Consider the following 24,206-nt stretch of genomic DNA (forward strand, 5'->3'; position numbering starts at 1 on the left):
TTTGCGTCGGAGCTAAAGAAATGTTGCGCTGCCATAGGAAGATTTGGAAGTACAGACAGCTTATAAATTCGAGGTGACAAGCAGGTGGCGTCTTTGATTATGGGTTACATGCACTATCTCAGAATGAAATCCATCTACATAACCACGTTAAACTCAAGCAGCACCTCCACCGCCGCTAAATCCGTCTCATACCAAACTAACAGCAATCCAATCCGAGCGGATATTACCACCAGCTGCGAGTCCGTCTCACACATCACTCTAAACGTCACCATCCCGGAGACAGCTGACGTCAAAACGTCATGACGTCTCCCTACATCACCTGACGTCCACACCGATAACACCGAGCTCCGTCTTCATCCCTCGTCACGCCCCATTATGAAGAATTTAAGACCACCAGTCGGCATTATGACACCCAGCTATCATCGCCCAAACACACCATTTCCCAGTTCTGAGAAAGGAGCTGGGATAGCCGCCACACTACCTGGAACCGCCTCAGGTCTTGTTGTCCCTCTCCATCAGTCTATGAAGCCAGAGCTGTCAGTGTGTGAAGTAGATGAGAAGGTACATACGCTAGTTTCACGGAGACCGTTCAACAATCTATAAACTTCCAACACTCAGGATGACAATGTGGGGGAAGGGGTGGGGATGAATAAACAGAGGAGGTTCAGGGAGGAAGGGAGAACGACTAAGGAGGGAGGGAGAAAGATGAGGAAAGGTATAATGCTGCGCGTATGGCACTATTCATGATTTCAAATGAAAAGGATGAGGAAAATGCTTAAAAAATGACTAACTACAATTCCGAAGGGACCAGGGGTAGCCAGTAACAGTTGGTAGCATTAGGCCAAATGGGCGCTCAAAAACTACTACCCCATAGGGTTTCCATGTAAAATCGACCCTTTTCAAGCGAGCCTCACACGTAAGCTAAACAATAAAGTACCAATATTATTGTGGGGAAAGGTAGCCTTAAGCTTCCTCTACAACCTTTTTATCTAGCGTTTTTCGATGCGGAGGCCATAACAGGTCCAAAAAGCATTGGGCGCTGCCCGAGGTACAAAAAGCCCCTCCATGAAAGCAAAAGTTCCTGCGCATGCGCACATTGCCTCAACTCTGTACCGGCGTAAGTTAGTGATACTGCTCACGGACTCGATCAGCCAATCAGCATCCCCGATTACACTAATAGATGTCGCTAGCATCACGTAAATCCTGCTTGCGAACACGTTTTGAGAATGAAACAGCTGCGCCATTTCTGCATTCCATTGATTCCTTCCATCTTAGTATCAACTATACGCTTTTCAACTAACTTTAGACTAAGTTTTAAACTATGGTTAGTATGTTATTTCTGGTACATATAATTCAAAAATAACTGCTTTATGAAATTGGCTTTACTCGTCAGAATAGAATACTCTATTTTTTCCATATTCAAAAAATATATCACCTACCATGTAACTCATCCAGGTAAAATGGGCGCTTTCCGCGTCGTTGGTGTACCCGTTGTTCTATATACCCTGGAAGGGACAACAGACTTTTTACATATACTTTTGCTTTTGCAGAACTCCACTGAACCCGAGCCCGAACAAGTATCGGTGACCAGCATCTCGGCTGAGCCTGAGACGGACTGCAAACTTCGCCATTGACTTATCGAACGAACCAGGGTGCAATTGCAGCAGCGTCCCATCGACCTCCGTCCAGCCGGATTCCCCGTGATGACAGATCTACAGTACTAAACCCCTCGGGAAAACTCATCTGCACGGGTGTCACTTTCTGATTTTTATTGGTAGGACACTAATGGTTGATATTGGGATGCCAAAGTCATTCTTACCATGCAACATCATAGAATTTATGTTAAAATTTAAAAAGAAATGGTAGGACTCTAGCCCTATGCTAGATTTATAAAACACGATACCCATGCTCAAACAACTGGAGATCGCTTCAGATACAAGACCGCATCGACCGGCGCACAGGCGCCGACGTTTTCTGCCCCTGACGTTGACCTAGATCAGGTTTCGGTGTCATTAATACGCCTCCGGTGCCGGTATCGGGCACAGTGCAGCTCGGTGGGCGTAGGAACCTCCATACATCGTCCGCAACGCCGACAACACTGCGAGTGACGTCAGTGCGGAAAGCGGGCGAGAGAAAAAAACTAGCAGGGCTCTTTGGTAAACAATAGAGTTGCAAAGTTTTCCCCAAAGGCTGCTACCGGCACCGCCCCGCCCCACAAAAATTTTCTGGGATACCGGCATGCTACCACGCCCCAAGCAAAAAAAACCGCCAAATTACCGGCATACTAAAAAACCTGCATTCTTGATTCTAGCTTACCCCTGCAAGAGTGCCACATTTTGGCAGTTTCAGTACCCCTCCCACCCAACAGCCATCCATTGTCCAACCACAAATACCAGCAGGCTGATTTTGGCTGAGTTGGCCCCACAAATACCCACAATTTTGAAACTCATTTCCAGTCTATAACTGTTAAAATATCACCTGTAATCAGAGAAGTATTGCCTACAAAAAAAAACTATTACAGTATTACATTCATCAAAAAGGTGAGGACTTGAATTACTTTACTGAAATGTGTTTTTGAAGACTGGACAGTGAGCAGTAATCACATTTACATTTCACAGGTGTTCTACTTTTCCATATTCTCATAAAATGTTGCAGGCACCAGCCAAGTGTTTGAAATCTAGATGGTCAAAACATAGGTAAACAAGTACAGATTCGGCCATCTTCCCTGAGGAAGCGAGATCAACATATACTTTTTCTTATCCACTATGGCTTGCTGGTTCGTGAATAAGATACGAATCATGTAAAAAATGTGTTAATAACTCACTGGTCCTGAGAATAGTCACCAAATAATATGTATAAAAACGATATCTTCCATCTTCCCCAACCTCAAGCGGGAACAAACACAAGGTTATCGATTTCGAAACAGATGCGCCATAACAGAGGCTTTTCACCAGCTGATTAAAACGCTGCAAAAAAAAATGTTTAACGACTGCAAGCCATTGCCTCGTGAATGATTATATTAATAAAAATTATCCAACACAATATTAAATTATAATGAAATCGACATTGTAGTGTAATTCACTACAAAGAAATTTATTTCTCTTCAGTTATTCAACCAAAAGGGTAAATGAATAAATATTACGTCATCAGATTACATCCATTCATTAGGGGAGAGAGAATCTCAAAAGTAAATCCTTGGTTGTCTAATTGTTTGCGCCTTATACGGCCTTGGTTTGCGCCACTTTGCGTCAATTTTGCCTGCATGATGTGTTTTCTTGTAAAGATAAGACAAAATGCCAGTTCAAATCCATTTTCATTTAATTATGGGACCAAAGTCAAGCTCAGGGCTACCTAACACCTGCCTTTTCAGTTGGATTTTCAGTGTCAAATTCTTTGTAGAGTTTCTCAGACCACATCTCAGGATCTCATTACTCAAGGCCAGTTTCCAAACATTGTGTTTTTTTGGTGTTGTGATTCTGCCTTTTCCCCTAGGGAATGTTGTCATGAACATTAATTTATTTTATTGTGCTATACGTATTACCACCATTAAACTTACTAGTTACTAGTTTATCGTGCTTTTGCAACATGAATGAGTATTCTTCCTTTTATAGACCACAGTAGATTCTTGACAATTCTAATTATAACCAAGCCTGTGAATTGTGTGTAATGCTGAGGTCCATGTGTTACCCCTACACTAGGCAATGGAACTTCTACCACAAAATGTATCTTGCAGTGGCTAATATTGCTGTTGCTACAATTTGAGAGCCTCTTAGTGTCCAAAGTTTGAATCATTTGCTGATATTTTTTTTTTTTTTGCACAAAATCAAAAATACCGGCATGCTACCGGCAAGACATGCCAGATACCACGAATAAACCTGCGGTAGTGAAAAATTACCGGCATGCCGGTAGTGCGGTAGGGAAATTTTGCAACTCTAGTAAACAACCACTTGAGTTACCTTGTTGTCAGGGTTATTTCGCAATGTCTTAAGTCGGCCTATTACCAAAAATAAACACAACGAATGCAACATGCAGGCCTGAGAAAACAGCTTGACTATCTAACTGAAAAATGCATGCCTAAAAAAAAACAACCTAGTCCACTTAATCCTCCCAGAATATTCAGCTAACATCCACATGTTATATCGTACTCAGAGAAAGACGTTTTGTTACGCTACAATTTTACATATCATCACGGCTATTTTACGTCTCAATACGTCATCACCGATTGATGCCAGAGTGGTACTGAATCTTCCTCTTTCGAGCCACTTGGCAATTGGCATGTCTTACATTCCAAATTCTTGAGCGCAATTCCGCACCCCATTCCAAATCGTATCCACCAACCACACCAACCCACTTCAAAAATCGTTTCTATTTCAAGCACGCACGCGTCCCATCTACGTCCGAGAATCAAACCCCCAGCGGCCGGCAGTGACCTGGGTCGACCTCTCGCGACCCACGTCCCCCGAGGCACTGCCCCAAGGAACGAAAATAGACGGGACCACGACGGCGCACAGGGCCAGGGCTCGGCGACCATCGAATATGCATGGGGAACGGAGAGAGATCAATCGGAACAAATAGGTTCACCGAGCGCCAGAAACCAGAGTGGGAACGAAGAACGCGAGAAAAAAAGAAACTGGGGTGAAAACGAAATGGAGATTTGGGACAGAAGTGTATAAAATGGGCAAACATGAGATAAGAGAAGAGAATTGTAGAACCAAGAGTGAGCTAAAAATGATGCAGTGGAAACCAGAGAATAGGGAAAAAGTTTCTAAGAACAAGGAAAATATATAATCAAAGAATGTTGAAACGAGATGATATCTCCGGCCAAAGCACGATCATTCAGTTTCAGTAACGTTTGAAAAAGAACATGAAAGATGTTCAAACTAACCAGAGCTGTGTCTTCCGCTCAAACACAGTAAAGGTCCGGCTTAAATAACCTTGGAAACAATTTAAATAATCCAACACCAGCCATTGAAATAATGCAAAGATAGCGGTTACATAGGCACGAAATCGATAGCTTTCGGACACCGCCACAGTTTTGTCGTGACGGCAAACCGCTAAACATTTCATTTTCAGCTCTATTTTGACAGGCGACTATGACGTAATCTCCTGGAAGGGGATCGATTGGACAGTGGACTTCACACGTGGCTAGAGTGAAGAGGAAGGGCTACAGGGAGAGTGGCACATATCCATTATTACATCCAATCTCCATGAAGCCTACGCTTTCGAAAATTATTGAAGACGCTAGAACAGCATACTGTAAAGCGACATATGGTGCGGCCTTTTTACGGCACCGCTGGTGTTTATATTGCGGGATGGCACAGCTCTCTCAGGGCAAAACGTTTGTACGGCACGGTCCCACACAGCGCGGTATGACAAAACCGCATGTATAACGCAGTTACGGCACGTCTTTTGTATGGCGCAGTACGGCATGGCCTTCCGTATAGCACGCACGACACTGCTCATATATAGGGCGGTAGGGCAGTCACCGCATGGCGCGATACGACATGGTCCCCTGTATAACGCGGCACGACGCGGCCGGTCCGTGTGGGCCTGGGACCTAGGTACGGCACGGCCCCCATTTCGACACAGTCTTCTGCATGACACGGCATTCCATAAAGCGCGGCACGGCACGGCCGGTCCGTGCGGACCTGTGTACCGCACGGTCCCATATAACGCGGTACGGCCGGTCCGTGCGGGCCTGGGGACGACACGTGACCGTAGCGCCCGCCCGGCGCGCCGGCCGTACTACGATCAATAGAGCGAGCAACGGCAGGCGGCAGCACGGCAGCGCGGCACGGCACAGCGGCGGCAGGGCCGTACCTATGGAGGCGCAGCGGACGGAGGGACGGAGGGAATTCCTCTTAACAAGCTTTATTAGTAGAGCTAGAGTGGTCTAGTTGTGGAATCGAGTTTTACCATGCAGCGACGGCATACGGATGATGGTACAATATCGATATCATTGGCAGAATTAACGTTTGATCTGCGCTGTCTGCGAAGACTACCCTTTTACAATTTCCTTAGTGAATATTAGTTAGTCAGGTATTTTGAGGTTAAATAATAGAATAATACTGGCATCGCTTTTATTCGTCAGTTATTCTGATGACTCCCGATGCATAAGTAGCCATCACAAGTGCGTCATCGTCAAATGAGGGCACAGGACATCGTACAGAGGTTCCCTCTATTCCACTGTGACATCGACCTGTGATCATCTTCACTGCCACCAGTATCACTTCAAGAGCAAGCAGTCCTTTATTTTTCCTATCCCTCGCCTACGACCACTGACCAATGGCCTGAGGCCATCCCGACTCTTACTAGCATTACCCAAGACCGCTAGCCAGTTGCCACCACTGATCGCCAATTCCCGCACAAACACTCACCAGCCCCAGAAGAGCATTCACCTCGGCCTAATTAACCTCCGCCGGGGCCCCCGCATACTAACGCCTGCGGGGAGCGGGCGGGCGGCGCGGAAAGTTGCGAGGTAGGCCGCGGGCACAGCGGTCGCTTTGGGAAAGGTCCACAAGTTGGCGGCGACTCTAGACGAGCTGCTGCACACGAGATGGCTAATCACGCCCCCATTCAGTGCGCGGCGGGGAAGGGAGTGGGAGGTGGTGGGCGGTGATGGGGGCGTCTGGGATGGAGATTACTGAACGAGGTCAACGGGTTCAATGCTGTCAGTAGTGGGAATGGTGCGCAGTTCATGAACAGTCTCGTGGCTGAGTCCGGAACTGTTCGTTGGAACGGAAACCATAGTAATTTTTATGTTATCTCACCATGCAAGATAACATGCGGTGTTACCTTACTTGTTTTCAAAGCACGCACATTAGAGAGCGAAAAATGGTCCAACAGAGGGAATAGGTGCTGGCATTTTCACCGAATTCACTTATTGCAACGCGTGTGCACAATGGGCAAACTACGTTCTGAGTGAACAGCAAGCTTTCCATTTCCTCAACGGTGGAGATAGCTAACTGGCCGAATCATGAAAGTTCGATATTCATATAATTCACTTAAATTATCGAAACGCCATGCAAATCAACGCACACCATCATTATCATTACAGGAGCTTTTGGACCCATGTCCACCACAAAAGGTAGAATTATGGATAACTTTCTAATTGCCAGTTTCAACGGCCCACGCTGCTGAGCGCCTAGATTCCCAGTCTATAGATAAACCTAACTCCCCATTTGGGCGCCTAATTCGCTCAGAACTGCCATAGCAGAGCTTCTTTTGACGTTATACATTCAGAGCCCTATTCAACAACGGAGAGGAGCATTAGCTGCGGCTATTTGGGGTGACTGACCAAGGCTGATGATCGGTGGCCATAGCCACAGTGGGAAAGTTGGAGTCTAAAGCGGTCGCCGTTCACTCACTGATACACGCCCCAGCTGGGTCTACAGGGTGTCCCAAAAGTTCGTTCTCACATTATGTTTGCATGTGAAACAGAGTACATTGCGTTTTGATATGTTTATGACCCCTCAATGCGCTCCCCATTTAATAGGCAAACACATGAATACATGCAGCGGCATGCCAACCGGCATGTTTGGCTGCATAGCAGGCTTTAAGTTGACCCAGACTGACTTGACATGCGCCGTGAGCTCCTCGAGGCTGGAGCAGTGCTACGCTTCGACGAGCCTCAATTTCAGCATAACCAACAAATTTTTATGAAATTTTGATCCGATGAAGTGCCTGGCATGTGATCTTGCCACAAACGCCTGTCACAGTCTCCTTGCACCGCTTTTAAGCTTTGCTTGACCTGTGCACTGATGCACTGTCTTGCCTGAAGATGGGCCTACGACATCCCGGATGCCATTTTCTCCTCTATAAATGTGTTCATACTCGCGGTTCGAGTTCAGCTTGAGGGCTGAAAATCCTCCTAGATGTTGTTGGAAAAGCATTCTGCTTCCCAAAACTGTTTCTGGGTTGCCACTTGCAGCTTGGTCAACTCCAGAAAGCCTATAATCCCACAACAGTGACCCTGGCCTTTTACATAGGAGCATAGCGGGACGAAACGGAGGCCTCCTCCTTCGCCCTTATGGGGTTGTTTTCGGGTTTGGACGGGTGTTTCATCTCGAACGTGGACTAGTTAGTCCATATGACCTGGTTGATGTCATCAGCCCTCTAGTTTTGTTTAGCCTAAGGCATAACGAAACTCATGTTTGGCCATTTTAAGACGTTTTTGACTGTTTTGTGCCCTCCGGTAAGCAAAGCTTAAGTCACCTTGAGTTATGTACCCCGAAAGAACACTCTTAAACAGCTGGTAATCCATCCTGAAAAGTCTGCTTACCAACTTTCAAACCCGTTGACCTTTTTGATGGCCACTTTAACGCCACACAGTTTTGGCCACTTGGCTCACTCCTGAGGGCTGACTGGAAAGAGGATAAACTTGCAGTGATTGACTCCCGACAAATCATCGGCGTCACTTGCTGACTGTGCGTCCAGTTAGCGATGGACATTGGCTGCAGACTGGTAGGCCTCAATCACCCTCAATCGTCGCGAGTGGTCACGTGCTGACTAAATACTGAGACGTACCCGTATCAGAGACCTCTATGTTGCGGCGTTAGCCTTCTCTGTAGGAAGCGGGCTCTCTAGCAAAAACTATTTTGTCTACAGAAATTAGCTACTGTGGAGCATATTTCTAATAGCCATGGCAACCACGTAAGCTCAATTACGAACCAATTTCAGCGTGCCTTTAAGCAAGAGAGCCTAAAAACGTAAAATTTAGGTGAGAACGAACTTTTGGGACACCCTGTAGCTCTGGATCAATATAGAGTGGATTGTCTATTGATTCAGGGAGCTGAGCAGAACAGGATGGCGGAAAGCGAGGACGCTGATTGTCACATTTCGTCGGAGGAATATATGAATATAAAGCGTGCTACGTGATGTCGCATTGAAATTGACGTATGTGGTGTTTCACAACTGTTTTTGCATTAATCGATATCAATAAAAAACAGGTCTTACATAACAAACATTAGGCGATTTGATAATTCTTCCCTGGGACTTCAGCGATTGAGTTTAACTGCAATCACAATGCCTCTTGCGCTAGCTGTTTTCCATCATTCAAAAGAAAGCCGTTTCATTTCAATAACAACTGGCGCCGGCATGCCGGCCAGTCCGACCGACTACGGCTCGCCGTAGAGTCGCCAAACCCATTTGAGATAGACACTTGGACCCTGTGACGCCCCCTTCTCCGCTCTAGGAAGAATAAGCGGTTTCCACGAGCATCTGACGGACCCCGTAGACATTGAGGGGCTAGCAGACCTTGCCAGTCTCCGGGAGAAGCGGTGGCTCTCCTTGTTATTTGGTCACGCCACAGAATCATTAGGTGACACCGGGACCTACGGTTACAATTAATCGGTGTCGACACTCAAAGTTAGCACAGACGACATGACGCCAGGTGTCGGTTCGATTCAGGAGTGTTAATTCAGTATCGACAGTGTCGAGCCAGTCCCGATGAAAGTCTGGCCAACAGAACGTCACCGCTCTCTCAGTCCATATAATAATTGCCACCAAAGTTTGTTATGTGTCTCAGCCAGCACAGCTATCGCCTGCGGCAAGTCTGAGGCTCACAGTGGGTTTAGGCTTAGATGACCTGATTTGAAGACAAACACAGACTGAGATTGTCTCAAGCTTCGTACGAGACTTAGATTGCCGAGGCTTAGATATAGTCTGACTGAAGCACAGATTTGGTTTGAGGCTAGGATAGCAACAGGCTGAGATATTCCGGGGCTGAGGTAGGGTAGTGTGGGGTAATTTGAACATATTTTTACGTCTTCTCCGTTGTACCAAATTCCTGCTCAACCCTGGATGAAGAAAAACTGTTTCAGTCGCGCATGTGTCACTTGCTTTCACCATGCAAGCCTCATTTTTGGACGAGCCGAGCATACCTTGAATAGCATAGCATCACTTCTCCACCAAGTCACGGTGTGTTCAAATTGCCCCACCGTGGGGTAATTTGAACATACTGCCTTTACCTGCCATAAAAGCGATAGTCTCGCCAGCACCAATGTTGTTTAACCCATATACGAATAGGCAGAGCAATTCTAAACATACCTTCATTTGAAAAATCAACGCAACAACAAAAATAACAGTTGCAGAGTATCAATATCTGCACGCTGCACACCGGTCAGTTGACAGAATTCGCCTCTCTTCAATTAACAGAACGTCTATCATCTCCGTTCGATAAAAAACTCTACAAAACCTTACTTCATCTGTTATAATGGTGCCAATCGGAACCTGGACATTCGAAGTTCCGATTCTTTATAATGTCCAATTCGGAATTGATTGCACAAAGGTATAGTAGTCTGGACAACATTGGACGATGGCCTGGCACACTTAAGCATTTTCATCAAGTAATCGTGCGTAGCATTGATTGGCAAATGGAAAGCTTGTTAAGCTCTCAATGTAATGAACACTTTTCGGCTGGTAAAATTACATGATAAGCAATATAAATGACGGTTTTGAGTGTTGATAGCTGCATAATTTTGTGACATATTTGGACAAATAGTTGACTTTAACATTTTTGGACGGAAAATCAACGAAAATTCCGGACATTAGACGGATATTAGACGTAAATTTTCTAAAACTGGCATCACTTATCTGCCACTGCTTTGGGTCGAAAATATTGGCAAAAAAAAAACTGGGAGCGTTGTTTTTTTCGGAGCTATCCCTGTCTTCATTGAAATTCTTGCACTATGTTCAAATTACCCCACGCCAAAAGTTATTTTGCCATTTTTAAAAACAGGGTTCAAAAGCAAATTTCTTGGATTGAAGGCACTGATTAGGTCATTGTACAACAAAAGCCGTTGCGTATTAGGCGCTAGCAATGCAACATTTTGCGCTGCAATGAAGTTGCAATGACGTGTTGTTAGGCGTTTTTCCTTACGAAATTGATTTTTTACACTGTGCGTCAACATCTTCATTCCCTGAAACTTTAAACCCCGTTCATATGATAGCCCTTTTAGTTACGATAATTTCTCTAATTGGTCTTATTGTCATGCCACTTAAGGATTTCCCGTAATTTTGTGTTATTTACACTATGTTCAAATTGCCCCATATGTTCAAATTACCCCACCCTACCCTATAGTGAGAATGAGATTGCCTGAAGCTATGGCAGCCTGAGATGCGGCTGAAGTAACCTAAGGCTTATATAATCTGAGACTATCCCTCGAATGCCACCCTATCACAACACCGCCCACGACTATCACAAAATAACCTTGACTCTGACTGTCCAGTGTCCACCCAACAGTAGCAACTCGTGCCTTCCCCTACCCCGGTCGGCTTAGAACCCAGCACTGCGGGGTCACCCTCAGCTCAGTACAGTCCCGGAGCAGACACCATCGGATTAACACAGCGAAATACGTCCCCCAGCCGTCTCCCGGCGGCAGCGCTGTTTTTATACACGGGGTGGCAGGCTGACATGAAGCCTCCGAGCGGGATCTCAGTGACGGATTGAGGCTAATCCGGACAGAGAATACCGGCAAGTTTCATCAGAGCAGTGCTCTTATAAATGCAATGGGATGAGTGTGTTGATTATAACAAAACTGCAAATTTCAGACAATGATAACTGTATGAATGAGGGATAAACAAAACCGACTTAAGTTGAAAATTAATTTATTTTTAATCAGCCACTGCCATGACGATATTAAAAAATATGCGAGTCAAAGAACAAGGATGTTTCCTTCATCAACCATTCAACAAATAATAAATGCCGACTGTGAATATTTCATCACCTACGGAGCTAACTCACTAACTCCAGTATCTTTACCAGTTACCACAACATTTCACAACATCCAGATCAACAACCTCAATCCTCACAGCGACTATCGTCCCACCCCACCCTTCCCTGGTTTCTTTCCCGCACCGCGAGTAATGCGTGTCCCGTTCATCAACAAGACACCACGTCGCATGGACCACCCTAACGCCTGCCACTATGCGATGAGCTCGTACCTCGTCTAATGAGGAACTTCCCTGGCGCCGAGAAAACTGCGACTAACTAGCCAAACTTTAACGAGACGAACCATCAAACTTGTTTAACTACCGGTAGACTAGGGCACGGCGTGGAAGGCGTTGTCGCTGGGTGTATCAGGGTGGCGACGAAAGCAGGATGGCTTTCAGCGAACCAAACCAAGTCAGCTGGATAGGATTCGACACGGTAAAATAATAAATGTAGGGATATTTGTGTATTCATTTTCGGGACACATAAGTGTGAAAGATTAATGAACTTCGTCGCCTCTAATGTGTAGCATAGACTAGCGCCTAGGCCGCAGCATAAAAATGCACAATATATGCAACGCCCAAAACAAAAAGCACAGAAAAAAAACTTTCTGCTCGCTGTGAGATTCGAACCCACGCTCGTCCTTCAGCCTCAGTGTCTGTGCAGCGTCCCCCGACTGACCTTTTGACCCTGTCGACCCGGCTGAGCTGGGGCTGTAGCGGCGGACGGGCGCGGGTCGGCTGCTGGTCTGTACGGACCACGTGGCCCACGGGCACAGAGTGCCACCTCTTGACCTCGGGCCGGTCCCGCGGCTCAGAGGTCAGCCTGCGGACGGAACGGAGGTCAGGTCAGTGGGGTTAGGTCAGGTCAGGTCAGTGAGGTTAGAGGTCAGTCTGCCACCGTTTGACCTCGGGCCGGTCCCGCGGCTCAAAGGTCAGCCTGAGGACGGAGGTTAGGTCAGTTGGGTTAGAGGTCACGGGCTGCCAACAAACGGGAGGTCAAGTCAATAAGGCAAGTCAGCAAACTGCAAGCGACCAGAGATCGGGGCAGTGGAGTCAGCGGTCGTTGTCACTGAGGCCAGCGAAGCAGTCGGTCAGCTGACATTTGGGAAAAACGGTCGGTGAGACTACAGGTCAGTACACCTGCGGACGAACGAAAGGTTAGGGCAGAGGGGTTATAGATCAGATTGCAGTCCAACGAGCGGTCAGAGAGGTCAGATAACTGACTAGTAAAGTCAAATGCGAGATCGAACGGCAATGTCTGTCAAAAGTCTAAGGGGGAGTCAAAAATTCGGTCAGTGACCTCAAAGTTCCCTGTCTAGATAATATTTCCTTGTTCCTTGTCGCCAATAAGATGTAACGAGGCACTCGAGTAGAATAACATAGACGACAGAGGTAATGGAAAATCGACTGAAGTGGTGTCACCCCGGCGATTACAAGAGGTCTCAGACAGATCAGCACTCAATACTGACGAGTGAGACTGGTAGACCTCACTCAGACAGACGGAATGACAAACCGCTAATACCGGGTTACACGGTCTGGAGTGTGACGCTTAACGCCGACAGAGCTTCAACAGACCCTAGACACGGCAACTGAGTGACATGGTGTTAATTTATTGACATTGCTGCAAGATCCACGATGAAGAGTTGCGTTGCAAAAACGGGCATTTTCAATCATACCAACTTTCGGTCTCTAGCTTAGATAAGTTCGGCTAAAACACAGCTGCGATGTAAGAGTCGCTGAGCTAGAAACAGGAGCTGCTCAGGAGCTAGAAACATTGGGCCCAGCAACATTGATGAGACTCTCGCTAGTCACTGAACACTAGAACCAATCACATAATGTGTATTATAAGCTCCTTTCATTATACAGATACCATCAAATCCCATCGTGATGTAATGTTTCATCCCCCTCACCCGCACTCTCTCCAGACTTATCCCCAGGACATCCGTCTGTTTTCCTCTGACCCTGACCAACCGCTCTCACCCGTTCCCGTTCCTAGCAGCGCAATCTCTCCGCCGCCCCGGGCTGCGTCCCCCAGATGAGCGTCTCGGCCGGAGGCTACCGGCGACCGAGGACCAATCACCACCGCCTCAGGGCACAGGCCGCGCGGCCGACCAAACAAGACGGCACTGCCGCCGCCGCAGGGTCAGATCGCAGACCGGGGAGATCGCGGAAAAAGGGCTGCCCAAAGGTAGTGGTGACTGCAGTAATAGACCGAGCTGGAAAGTCCTTAATTAGGAGCTGAGCTGTGCCACTGTGCCAGCCATGCCGCCGGAGCCGCAAAATTTTAGTATAATCGAGCTCCCCCCCCCCCCCAAAAAAAAAATGATCAAAGATACGCATAAATAGCACTCCGGAGAGAGAACTAGTATCTCGATCGGATCTTTTGATCTTGATTTGGAAATTGGAGTTGGTCATAGGACCAACTTCTCTCTTCTGATGATTCAATTGGACCATAGCTGGCTTACATAGAAACATGACACATGCCAAGGATCAATGCAGATCATGGCTTCACAGGTTCCATATTGATATCCGCAAAGATCCTTAACCTTCACAACGTCTTCGAATTGTCACCAATTCAAATGCACAGATAAAAAATGCAACAAACAATATTTCCGTTGGATCCAGAAGTTTTTGAAATGTTTCTAACATATTTTAAACTGCAGTTTTGTAGTCAGATCAACCGGTCACATACATCGCTCGAATCCCGCACAGGTCTGCAAACGGCTGATTACAACGCAATGTCTCCAGTTACACGCTTGTACCGGAAAAATACGCAGTACTACATCCGCAGTTGTACCACTCCAGCTTGCACCATTGTGTTGCCTCCAAACGCTGATTTTCCATCAAATATTGAGCTGTCGTGCCATCGACCGGATAGCGACAGCCCACCGGAGTCGAGCCACGTGATAGCCGGCTTCTTCATTTCCCGGGCGGATACATATTTCACACGTAAACCCTGCTCATTTCCCCCCGGCACCGTCCCATGGGTTCGATTGGAGGAGCCGTTAAAAGTGGGGTCGTGTATTAATGCGTCAGACACAGTGCTCCGCGCCGTCACCGCCCGCAAAGGTTGCTAGGGGAACGGATAGTTCGATTTTGGGCAGAAAAAACTGCTCTTGTCAGACTCAGCTGAGCTGTAGGTGTAGAAGCAGAGAAATATAAGCTGTAGTGGTTACAGCTTATTCCTTCTTGAAAACCTTCTTCCGATTTCCTAAGGGCATAAGTTCAACGCAAAAAGATTGGGCTCCGAGGCGTACATACATTCTCTACCGCACAACCTTCCAGACTTTTCCGATCATACGTTTTGTGGCCAAAACAGGAAGTGAAATGGAACAGAAACTCGTAAAAAATGCCACTTCAGATACAGACCTAGCTTCCACAGCCCTCAAGAAGCACTGCAGCATCAAGAGCACTAACATCAAAGCATTTCGAATTCTAAAACTCCGAAAACATCTGACAACTCACGCATTACAGAAGCATATACAAACAGACAGACATACATACAAGACATGCATACATCAATACAGAAACAGACACAGATAAACACAAAGACAGAGAGACAGACACATACCACAGGACACATACAGACACAAGCAGACACACTGAGACAGAGACAGACAAAAAAAGACAGACAAGCAGACGCCGACAGATAGACAGACATACACATTCCAGACATACCCATATAGACAGCCACACAGAAAGGCAAGCAGACATACAGCCAGATACTCACATACTCACATATATACTCACATACATGCTTAAAAGCACATACAACAAACGACAATCGAACACACACACACACAGACAGACACCCACCTACAGACAAACATACGGGTACACAAACAGTCACACATAAAGGCAAACCCAGCCTCCACCCACCCACCCACACACGGCGGCTGCACAGACCCACACCCGAGCCCTGGCCGGAGTGTTTCCTTCCGGCCCCGTTTCCGACGGGCCTGCCAGCTCCGGAAGCGGCCCACCGCCCGGAGCGGCGCCGCGCTCCGGATGGTGCTCCGGATTCCGGAGACAGCGCCCGAATCCGGAGACGGCGCCCGGAATACGGAGACGGGGGCTGAGAGCGACCCAGGCGGCCGCTGGTGCTTGTTCGAGAACGACGCTCATACGCACTTTGTGCGAGAGAAGATGGGGAAGTTTAGAGAAGAGGAGCATTCTCAAACCGGCTGAAAAATGATGTAGCTATGTTCCTTTGTTGAGCGGTGCCAACGATGGAAAATGTAACTGTATGCTGTAATCTTTAAATTGGACAATTATTTATTTTTGAAATAAGTTCCAAGTTGAATACGAATTTGATTTTACGGGACATAATACTGCGACTAGAGTGGATCTTAAACATACAACACACACCCAATTCCAGGGTATCAAACTCCCCAGGTGAACTGCGCGTGAAAGATCCAATCTCCTGGGCTAACAAGGCTCTGATCAGTGGAATTCCATTCAGTGCGTAACATTCGTTTTCAGGGTATTGTAGCCGAGTTGGTCGCCGCTGCGCCGGCCAGCGAGCCGCCCTACTGGCGGAAATGAGGCTGTCTCTTGTGATCAGCCGCGGCGTCGGACGAGGCAGGCCGGGGTCGGGGGGTCGGGGTCGGGGTCGGGGTCGGGGACGGGGCCGGGGGGGGGGGTTGAGACGGGTCGGTGGAAACCAGGGCAGCGGAGTCAGAGTCGGAGTCAATTTTGGAGGCTGTATGGCAGAGTCGGAGTCTGGGCCACAAAAAAAAATCGACTCCGCACACCTGTCAGGACTGGGGAGTCGGAGCCGGTCAAAATCGAGAGTTCTTCCCCGAGTCGGAGTTGATTTTTGTAAGCAGGAGTCGGAGTCGGAGTCACCGAGAATCCATCGATTCGGCAGCCCTGGTGGACACAAATCACTGCCAGTCGCAGCTGCAGTGACCGGCGGCGGCAGTGTCGCAGTAAGGGACTCCCCGGTATGTACCACGCATTGGACTCTGATCAGCCACTGCGCACTTACCTCATACTTGTTATTTGAACACGGTACGGGACCGTCAGTCTGGCTAAAACTTGGAGAGCGACAGATAAAGTCGATTGACGAAAATGACAAGAAGTTTGTGAAGAAGTTCAGGCATGTCAGTCTGCTCCACCAAATTGTAAAAATGGGAACGTGAATACGTAGGAAGAGTATAGGTTTAAAAACTTGTGAGTACAACAGTTCTCATTTTCGTGTGGAAAATAAAGTTAACACCAGACATGTGCATGGATCCGAATGATGGATCTATGATCTCAGTGGATCTCGAAGCAAACTGCAGGCTAGGATCTATGATCCCACCGGATCCGGCGTGAAAAATCTAATCTGGATCTATGATCTCATAGGATCTGACGATAAACCAAGAACATGAATCTATGATCTGAGTAGATCCCACCATGCACAACATTTGAAATCAGGTTTCCAAGTGTTTCAACGTCAATAAGCGCCACAAAACTATGGATAATGACGTGCAATCACATAAAATCACTAAAACAGAACGTTTGTGAATTGCAACGAGTGATTTTCTGGGATTTCTGAGTTGACAAAAAAGTAAATGGGGTCTATGATCTCATTGGATCTCAAGGAAAAAAATTAGACTCGGATCTATGATCCCTGCGGATCTCTCGATAAATTTAAGAGCTGGATCTATGATCCCTACGGATCCGAGATCCGGATCCGTGGGATCAGATCCCGGATCCATTTTCTCGGATCCATGCACATGTCTGGTTAACACTTCCATTTTCGTTTCACCTCGAGACTGTCCTTTCGCCCTTTGGTGACCTTGCCGATGACTTTGTGTCCCTTGCTAGCCCCGTTTGACCCCGCCACTGACCTTTCATCCTTTGGCGAGACGCGCACGGAGCTGGGCGACTCGGCCGATTTGCGTTTGCCGGGCCCCTCCATTTCGTACATGGGGTTCTCTATCAGCTCGTGGTCGGTGCCATCGCTCCGACTCGCCTGCGGAAGAGAGACCAGGTCAAAGGTCAGGTCAGGTCAGACGTCACAGCATGTCTATGCAGATCAGCAGTCAGGTCAGAGGTCAGGGCAGGTCAGGTCAGCCGTCATGGCATGTCTAAGCAGGTCAGGTCAGATCAGCAGTCAGATCAGCCACCAGGTCACGCCAGCCATCAAAGCAGCCGTCAGGTCAGCACGACAGGTCAGGTCGGACTAGATCAGGTCAGGTCGAGTCGGCCAGCTAAAATTCATTAGCTATAACTCCGTTAGGGCATGTGGGAAGGAGTCGCAAGGTGGGTCAAGCTAGGTCGAGTCAAGGTACGAGTAAGCACTGAGACTAACCATTACAATCAGATTCACATGGGTCATTGATCAGTCAGGTAAGCACATATCAATAGGAAACACGTTAGACAAGGTCAAGCGATAAAATATAAAACAAATATGTTACTGGTCAAGTTCGGTGAGGTTAAGAAAATTTAACTTGTTCGAAAGTAATGTGCCGAACGACCAGTGCAGTTTACATGCTTTACTTTATTTTGGAAACGACTGGCGAAAGGCTCAACATAGTTCCGATAACTTTCGAAAGGTTACGAGGGCAGGACTCTAGTAAAATGGCCGCGTAACAACCATGGAGATCAGCTTATGACTATACCAAAGGCAGATTGACAGTCATGCTATAGTAAAAGTCAGCCACCGTTTTGGCCACAGGCTTTGAAACCAGACGGGCCATATCTAGTTAAAAAAGTCATCAAAGGTTGACGCCACTGAGCCAGCTCACCACGCTATGCGATTCAGTCGACCTCGAGCCCACCCAAAGGTCACAAGGTCACAATGAACGCCGAGCCACCAATACCCCACCCCACCGCCCAAATCCATACACGCCGCCGAAGAGCGCCGTTCAACTAGCTCCGATCTAGGTTTATCAGCATCGATTGACATCCTCTTTGGGGTCATTGAGGTATATTGAGCCGGCGGCCGAGCAAACCGATTATAATCCCGGTCAACATTGGCCGGGTACTAGTTAAACATCGGTGAAAGATCAGGAGCGCCGGCAAACAGATGGCCTATCATCAGGACGGTACAAACATGTAACCGGAAATTGGACTCAAACACTGCTCCAGAGCGTAAGTGGAGGGTTGGCTCGAAATTGTAACATTTATCAGATCAGTGACCATGGGTCTGACAGAAATGCAGCTACCGCTAGAGGTTGGCGGTGCTCCTGCGTTGCCTTTAACCAGAATTGGAACCCGTGTTTGGCTTGGGCGGGACAATAAGAGTTGCGTTTGCCGTATTTCAGTAACTTGACACGGGCCTGCACCGCTCACCAGTCACCCACTTCATCCAACCTGCATCACGACCTCTGTCACTAGACCTCTGTCACTAGACGCAGACATCCCAGGCGGCGATCAATAAAGAACGACGGAATGACAGTTCGGAAGAGTGCATATTCCATTAGTTTACCGCAACGGCTGAGACAAGCTGCTACTTTTCCCTCTGTCGCACCCAGCGCCCATCATTGTTCTCTGTTCACCAAACATCCTCGACTGAATGTGCTAATAGACATGTGCCTCATATCGCCCCGTCTGGCTGTCTCTCGATTAGTCCCCACCCCCACCCCCCACCTCCCGCGCTGACGCCTGCGGATCCCGGCACTTGGTGATATGGACGCAGGAGGCGACCCTGGGTAAACACAGAGGGGTGGAGATGGTGGCGGAGCTCCTCCCACACAGCACATATACACAGAGGGGCGGAAATGAGCGAATGGATCACCAGGCGGTGGTCTGTGGTGGCTCAGCAATGGATACCCATATTTTGTAGGTACTGAAGAACAGCTTTTAAACAGCCTTTTTAACCCGGCAGTTGCTGGGGTATTTCGCCACCCACCGTTTGCTGGGGGGGGGGGGGGCGTTAAACGCCCCCAGCCGATAACTCGAGAACCAATATGCGCAGCGAAACGCACGAGGCGGCAAACGAAAGAACGCGACGAGACGCTTCAGATGAGTACTTTAAAGTTGAATTTTGAGGTCACAGGTCGGGTCAAGGTCAGGTCAAACACCTGAAATCGGGCTTTCAGTAGCATGGACTTCAGGACTTCGCAATGGGCGCCTCTCGTCATAAACTCTGTCAAAACGGTGCACAATCCATCATATAAGGCCTACAAGAGTGTCAGCTCCATGTAGGGGTCAGACAAGCATAGGTCAGGGTCAAGGTCAGGTCAACCGGGTAGGCACATATCCCCGAAAATCAAAACTGATATTCGCAGCCTGTGACACATGTTTTAAGGGTAATTTGGGGCGTAGAACACGATGGTGGCATTCATTTTATCATATGTGTACGTGTTTGGCTCAAAAAGTTCAATTTAAGAAATGCATGTATCATGGTCGTGAAGTAGTCACGAGAAATTGCCGAGATTCAGTTCAAGATTTTGGGAAATGCGGAACGATAATCAATAATCGAAGATAGCCATTTGATTGTTCATGGTATTGGCAGTCTAATGGCGTTTACGGCATGTCTGTATGTCTATTCTGTGATTTTATATGATTTTTTGAACATGTGCCGTTTTTGGTCGAAAACTCAGAAATCATGACGTCACTAAAACCTCGATATCTCAAAAATTTTCCGACCGATTTTTTTGAAACTTTGTCACAAAAACCTTCAATCAATTCCCTACAGGTACCCAAAATTTGGCGCGCCTGCGGCGCGCCGTTTTTATGCTATGGCCCGGCGAAAAAAGTGGGGGCGTTTAACGCCCCCCCCCCCCAGCAACTCGCGGGTTAAGACAACTGAAAGACCATTAGTTGTTTACTTTTGTTCATCTTTGAATATGTGTTCCTTCTTCATGTGACTTAGTACGGATGCCAAATAATAATATCAGAGTCAGAGTCCGACAGAATCATTTTCAATGAATGCAAGTTTTACCTGCGTATGTTGCTTTCCTTATAGCACCTCAATCAAAGGGCTATTCTTTTTTTTAGCCAGTGAGACAATTCAAGATAAAGTCCCACTCGAGGTATCCTATACGAGGCCAGGAATGTTAAAAACTGTCATCAAACACATTCTGTCCGCGAATCAGTCAGAGGTCACGACAAACCGTCCGGCAATGACGTAATGATGACGTCATCGTCCCCATTATAGATCCAAGGAGACCCAATGGGAGGCCTTACGACCTCAACGTGTCACTGTCACCAGTGCCTCCCTGTGCTCCGAATTAAGCTTCAAAGTCAGCTCGGGACACGGTGGCTACCGAGGCTAGCGCGCAGTGGTAAAGCGCTTGTCCCCGCAACAAGACAAACACTCCACAGAGACTAGTTATTTGAGCACAGTACAGAGCAGAGCACATATCTAGCGCATTTACTGTTGTTATCATCACCTCATGTTAGAGGAAAAAAGCTACATAGTCGAGAAAGGGTTGCATCAGAGATCAGCTTTGATCCCAGAAACAACAGGGTGAAAGCACTACCTAATCGATGATAGGATGGGTTGGATTCGACCAAGCAGAGCAAGCTTAGCGAAAAGTCCAGCTTGAGCAATGAGCTTTGGGGACCATCCAATCAATGAATGGGGCGAGTATGATGCAATATTCCATTGGTCATCAGCATTGAGAGACGGATATGATGAAATCGTCCCAAAACTTAGGCGTTATTCTTAGCGGCACACTATTACAAATTAAAGTAAACAAATAATAAAACTCGGGCTCAGCGAATTAATCAACCAATTATACACAATGTACAGCTAATTTAATAATATTGCATTTTAGACTGATGCGCCAGTGAATAATTCAGTCGAGAAGCAATGCTGCACCACCGATTTATTTCTAAAACTGCAAGTGCTAACTTTGTGGTTTAGTGCTATTTTGGGCGGTAACACTATCCGATATGGGGTCATGAATACGATGAACCTGAAAGTACAGATATCTTGAAAAAAGAGCTGTCAGAGGTGTCAGAAAATGTGTATAAGGATTACAACTATAAGGTATAGTATAAGGATTAAAACTGGCTGGCGCAAATGCGTGAACAAACGCAAAATATCCACTGAGTGTTAGCACCTCAAATTTCGCGAAGGGCCTGTTAGATGAGATTTTATCAGGCGTCAATATGAGATGCTGGTACAAAAAAAAGATGCTTGAAAAGGAACTAGCAAAAAAAAAGAATAAAATATTGACGGCGATTGAAAGACGGATGGCCGCAAAACTCTCCATTCCAAGCTCAGTCCTTCTGAGTGGCTGTGACAAGGGAACAGATCACCGCAAAGTCACGTGACTGACCCACCTGCGACTCCCGGCGCGAGTCAGCCGATGTCACGTGACTGGCGCGCGACGGCGTGACGTCATCGACGCCCGAGCCCGGCGTACCGCCCGAGGCGTCAGAGACGGAGCTCATGCCTCCATCTCACACCTGAGAAAGGACAGAGAGAGTCTGTTAGAACATATACATACAGAGGTCAGAGACGGAGCTCATGCCTCCATCCCACACCTGAGAGAGAACAGAGAGAGTCTGTTAGAACATATACATACAGAGGTCAGAGACGGAGCTCATGCCTCCATCTCACACCTGAGAAAGGACAGAGAGAGTCTGTTAGAACCAGACTTGTAAGCGATTCAACTCTGATTGAATCGATTCTCATGAATCGCTTGAAAATGCTGACTCACTGTGATTGAGTCGGTTGAATCACCTCTTGTCACCATATGAATCCTGATTGAATCGGTCACACACGGCAATTGCAAGTGATTGAATCGGCAACTCATCGATTCAAGTTGATTGAATTAACAAAATGATTCAATCACCATGTGCTGGAAATTGAAGTTATGACCATATTTAGTACTATATTATGCAGAAATATATGTGGCATTTGCATCATAGTCACACACAATGCACTGCAAAATTTTTAGGTATTTTGTCAGTATTATAAATGCGCACAGCTATCATTATTGAAAAAAAACATAAAAATTTTGTTTTAAGTTTTTAATCAAACTGTAAACACAAATTATACATAAATGTCAGTGCATGTACAGGGTGTCTCAAAAGTTCGCTTACAGGTACCAGCCATGCTTTTTTGTCAATAATTCTGAATCAACATGAAATTAACAGTCGAAATTTTGCATGGGCATTGGTAACAACCTTCCTCAAGCAGCTTCATTGTTTTCAAGCGCATTCGACCCTTCATGAGCTCACAAAAAGGGTTCACCTCTGACCATGGATCAGGCATGAAAATGGAGGTCGCATACTCGGGTCGGCTGAGAAACTCTCTGCTTCACGAGTAATGGGAATGGTCAGGTCGGAAATGACACATGGCAAAGTGTCGGCGAGGATGAGTACAACATGATGGTCATCTAATAAAACGGTGGCTAAAATTTTTGAAGGACAAAACCATGCGAGACTAACAGCGCTTTGAACGACCCTTGTACCGCAGCAGACTCGTGCTCCGGAAAGCAGCTGAAAATGCAGTCCTAACTATTGAAAACTGACTAGAAGCTCACAGACAGAGGTTACCCAGTTTCAAAAATTGCAGGTCATCATAAAATAAAGACAAAATATCATTTAAAATTGTTTATAATATCTATAACGCTAAATTTTGAGGGAAAATAATGCGAAAATCGTCAATGCCGAGGACAAGTGACCCTCCAAAAGTGTCAATTAATGTAAAGTTTTATCTAACGAAGTTTCAAGAGGCAGATCTGGAGCAAATAGCTTTCTTTTACACACAAAATCCGGACAAAACCGCATGATGGACATGTTTTGGCCGTTTACAAAGCAGAACCTCTCCTGTGGAAAACACTCCGGAACCCAGCGAAGGTCTTGGCATTGGGAATGACGAGCGTTCGGGATTTGCAAATTTTGCAAAATGTGTCTAAGAAACAGATGGCCGACACATTCTGCTACGATATGCTGCGAAAAATTTGCCCCTGGCACTTCCCATTTGTTCAGGAATGGGGTTGTTTTGAAAAGGAAAATGGTGCTTGGGAGGTCGGCGCCAGTCATTCATGAAGGAGTTAGCGCCAGAGAAGACCTACAAAATACTCACGGATGGTGTCGATGCAAGCTATCGGCTTTCAGGGAGAAGCGGATGTTGCCGGGGAGCTCGTCAAACCTAAATCCGACGCAGAAACTGCGGGGGATTCCCCTACAAGAGCTTGAAAGCTGGTAACCTTTTATCAGCCTCCGGCAGCTGACGGAGTGACGAAAATCGGTATGAGCAAATATTTTTGGAGATACAGCAAAGGGTTTGGTTTCCAACCTTCCGAATCAGTTGTCAAAGCATGCATATTTGTCTAGTGTACACACGGACACCAAAACCTTAGATTTTTGGCCGGTTCTTATATGCTTTATTGACATGGGAAATGTGTAAACGAACTTTTGAGACACCCTGTAGGTAGATGAAAAAATGAATGTAATGTTTCATTCCAGTGCCCTAAAATCAGTATAGTAATCAAGTTAACAGTAGCAGTAAGCAGGCGCACATTGCTCAACACACATGTTTTAGATATCATGTTAATCTTTATATTTTCAATACCCTGTTTCATTAGGACATTTGTGAG

General features: G+C 46.8%; 1 protein-coding gene across 4 annotated transcripts in view; it reads right to left on the reverse strand.

Moving 5' to 3' along the window:
* The window catches only part of LOC122391536 (inactive rhomboid protein 2-like), a 117,040-nt gene that overhangs the window by 58,761 nt on the left and 34,073 nt on the right, over positions 1-24,206 (reverse strand). For all 4 annotated transcript variants that reach the window (XM_043385572.1, XM_043385570.1, XM_043385569.1 and 1 more), the window contains exons 2-4: positions 21,940-22,065; positions 17,550-17,674; positions 12,392-12,535 (exon numbers count right to left, since the gene is read on the reverse strand). In XM_043385572.1, the coding sequence (XP_043241507.1) occupies positions 12,392-12,535; positions 17,550-17,674; positions 21,940-22,050 (380 nt within the window). In that variant the 5' untranslated portion in view covers positions 22,051-22,065. The remainder of the gene's footprint in view (positions 1-12,391; positions 12,536-17,549; positions 17,675-21,939; positions 22,066-24,206) is intronic.

The sequence above is a fragment of the Amphibalanus amphitrite genome, unplaced genomic scaffold, assembly GCF_019059575.1.
Source record: "Amphibalanus amphitrite isolate SeventyFive unplaced genomic scaffold, NRLGWU_Aamphi_draft 000443F_arrow, whole genome shotgun sequence".
Lineage (NCBI taxonomy): Eukaryota > Metazoa > Arthropoda > Thecostraca > Balanomorpha > Balanidae > Amphibalanus > Amphibalanus amphitrite.